Source organism: Fulmarus glacialis, unplaced genomic scaffold (assembly GCF_000690835.1).
Source record: "Fulmarus glacialis isolate BGI_N327 unplaced genomic scaffold, ASM69083v1 scaffold28477, whole genome shotgun sequence".
NCBI classification, from domain to species: Eukaryota; Metazoa; Chordata; class Aves; order Procellariiformes; family Procellariidae; genus Fulmarus; species Fulmarus glacialis.
In genome coordinates, this window is record NW_009221719.1 from 241 (window position 1) to 1126 (window position 886).

Genomic DNA, 886 nt, shown 5'->3' on the forward strand with positions numbered 1-886 from the left:
CCTCTCTCAGCCCTGCTAGCCCGCCCGGCAGCGCCCGGCTTGGTGCTAACCACCAGGGCCCCCGCCGGGCCCCGGGCAGGGCAGGGAGATGGTGGAACTCCTGGCATCAGACAGTGCCACCGGTGCCGGATGAGAGCCAGCGATTCAGCACCCACACCGGCACAGCCCTCCCGATTCATCCCACTCAGCTCTCCCAGGGGGAGAGGGCAGCTCGGCGCTGTCATGTGTCTGTCTGTCTGTGTGCACGGACCTACAGCCAGCCCTGACCCTCCTCCTGCCTCCCCCAGGCTCACCGGCTCCTCCGGCACCATCACACTCCGGTGCAAAGACCTGAAGGTGTTGCAGCTGGAGATCCCGGGCATGGAGGAGTGTCTCAACATCGCCAGCTCCATCGAGGTGAGCTCCTGGAGAGCCCGGCCCGGGCTGCGCCGGGGTGTAAAGGGTTGGCAGGAGAAAGCGGCCGCCTGCAGTGTTTGCTCTCAATCTGTCATTAACGTGGGTAAATACTCAGCTCCCGGCCCGTGTTGGCACAGGGTGCCCGCGGGGCTGGTGGTGCCAGCACCTGCCTGCCCAGCCCTCGCTTGGCGCTGGGACGTGACCGGGAGCGGGGAACAGGGATGGGGTTTGCAGAGGCTGCCCTGGGGACACGGTGGGGACATTCTCAGCCATCTCCATGCTCCCCACCCGTGACCAGCTCCACCTTTGCTCCCACTCCAGGCCCTCTCCTCGGTGGACTCCGTGATGATGATGTACCCGTTCTTCTACAGACCCCAGGACCTGAAGATCGAGGAAGGATGGCACCTTTTCCCCCTCGAGCAGTACTTCCAGCAGATCTCCTCGCAGGTGAGCCTGGAGGGGAGAGACCTGCCTGGGCTGGGAAGCGACT

At 65.1% G+C, this 886-nt stretch overlaps 1 protein-coding gene across 1 annotated transcript in view; it reads left to right on the forward strand.

Moving 5' to 3' along the window:
* Positions 1-291: 291 nt before the first annotated feature.
* LOC104079243 (myotubularin-related protein 9-like) overlaps positions 292-886 on the forward strand; it is a 3165-nt gene continuing 2570 nt past the window's right edge. The window contains exons 1-2 of the mRNA XM_009581212.1: positions 292-396; positions 718-871. Of these exons, the coding sequence (XP_009579507.1) occupies positions 361-396; positions 718-871 (190 nt within the window). The 5' untranslated portion in view covers positions 292-360. The remainder of the gene's footprint in view (positions 397-717; positions 872-886) is intronic.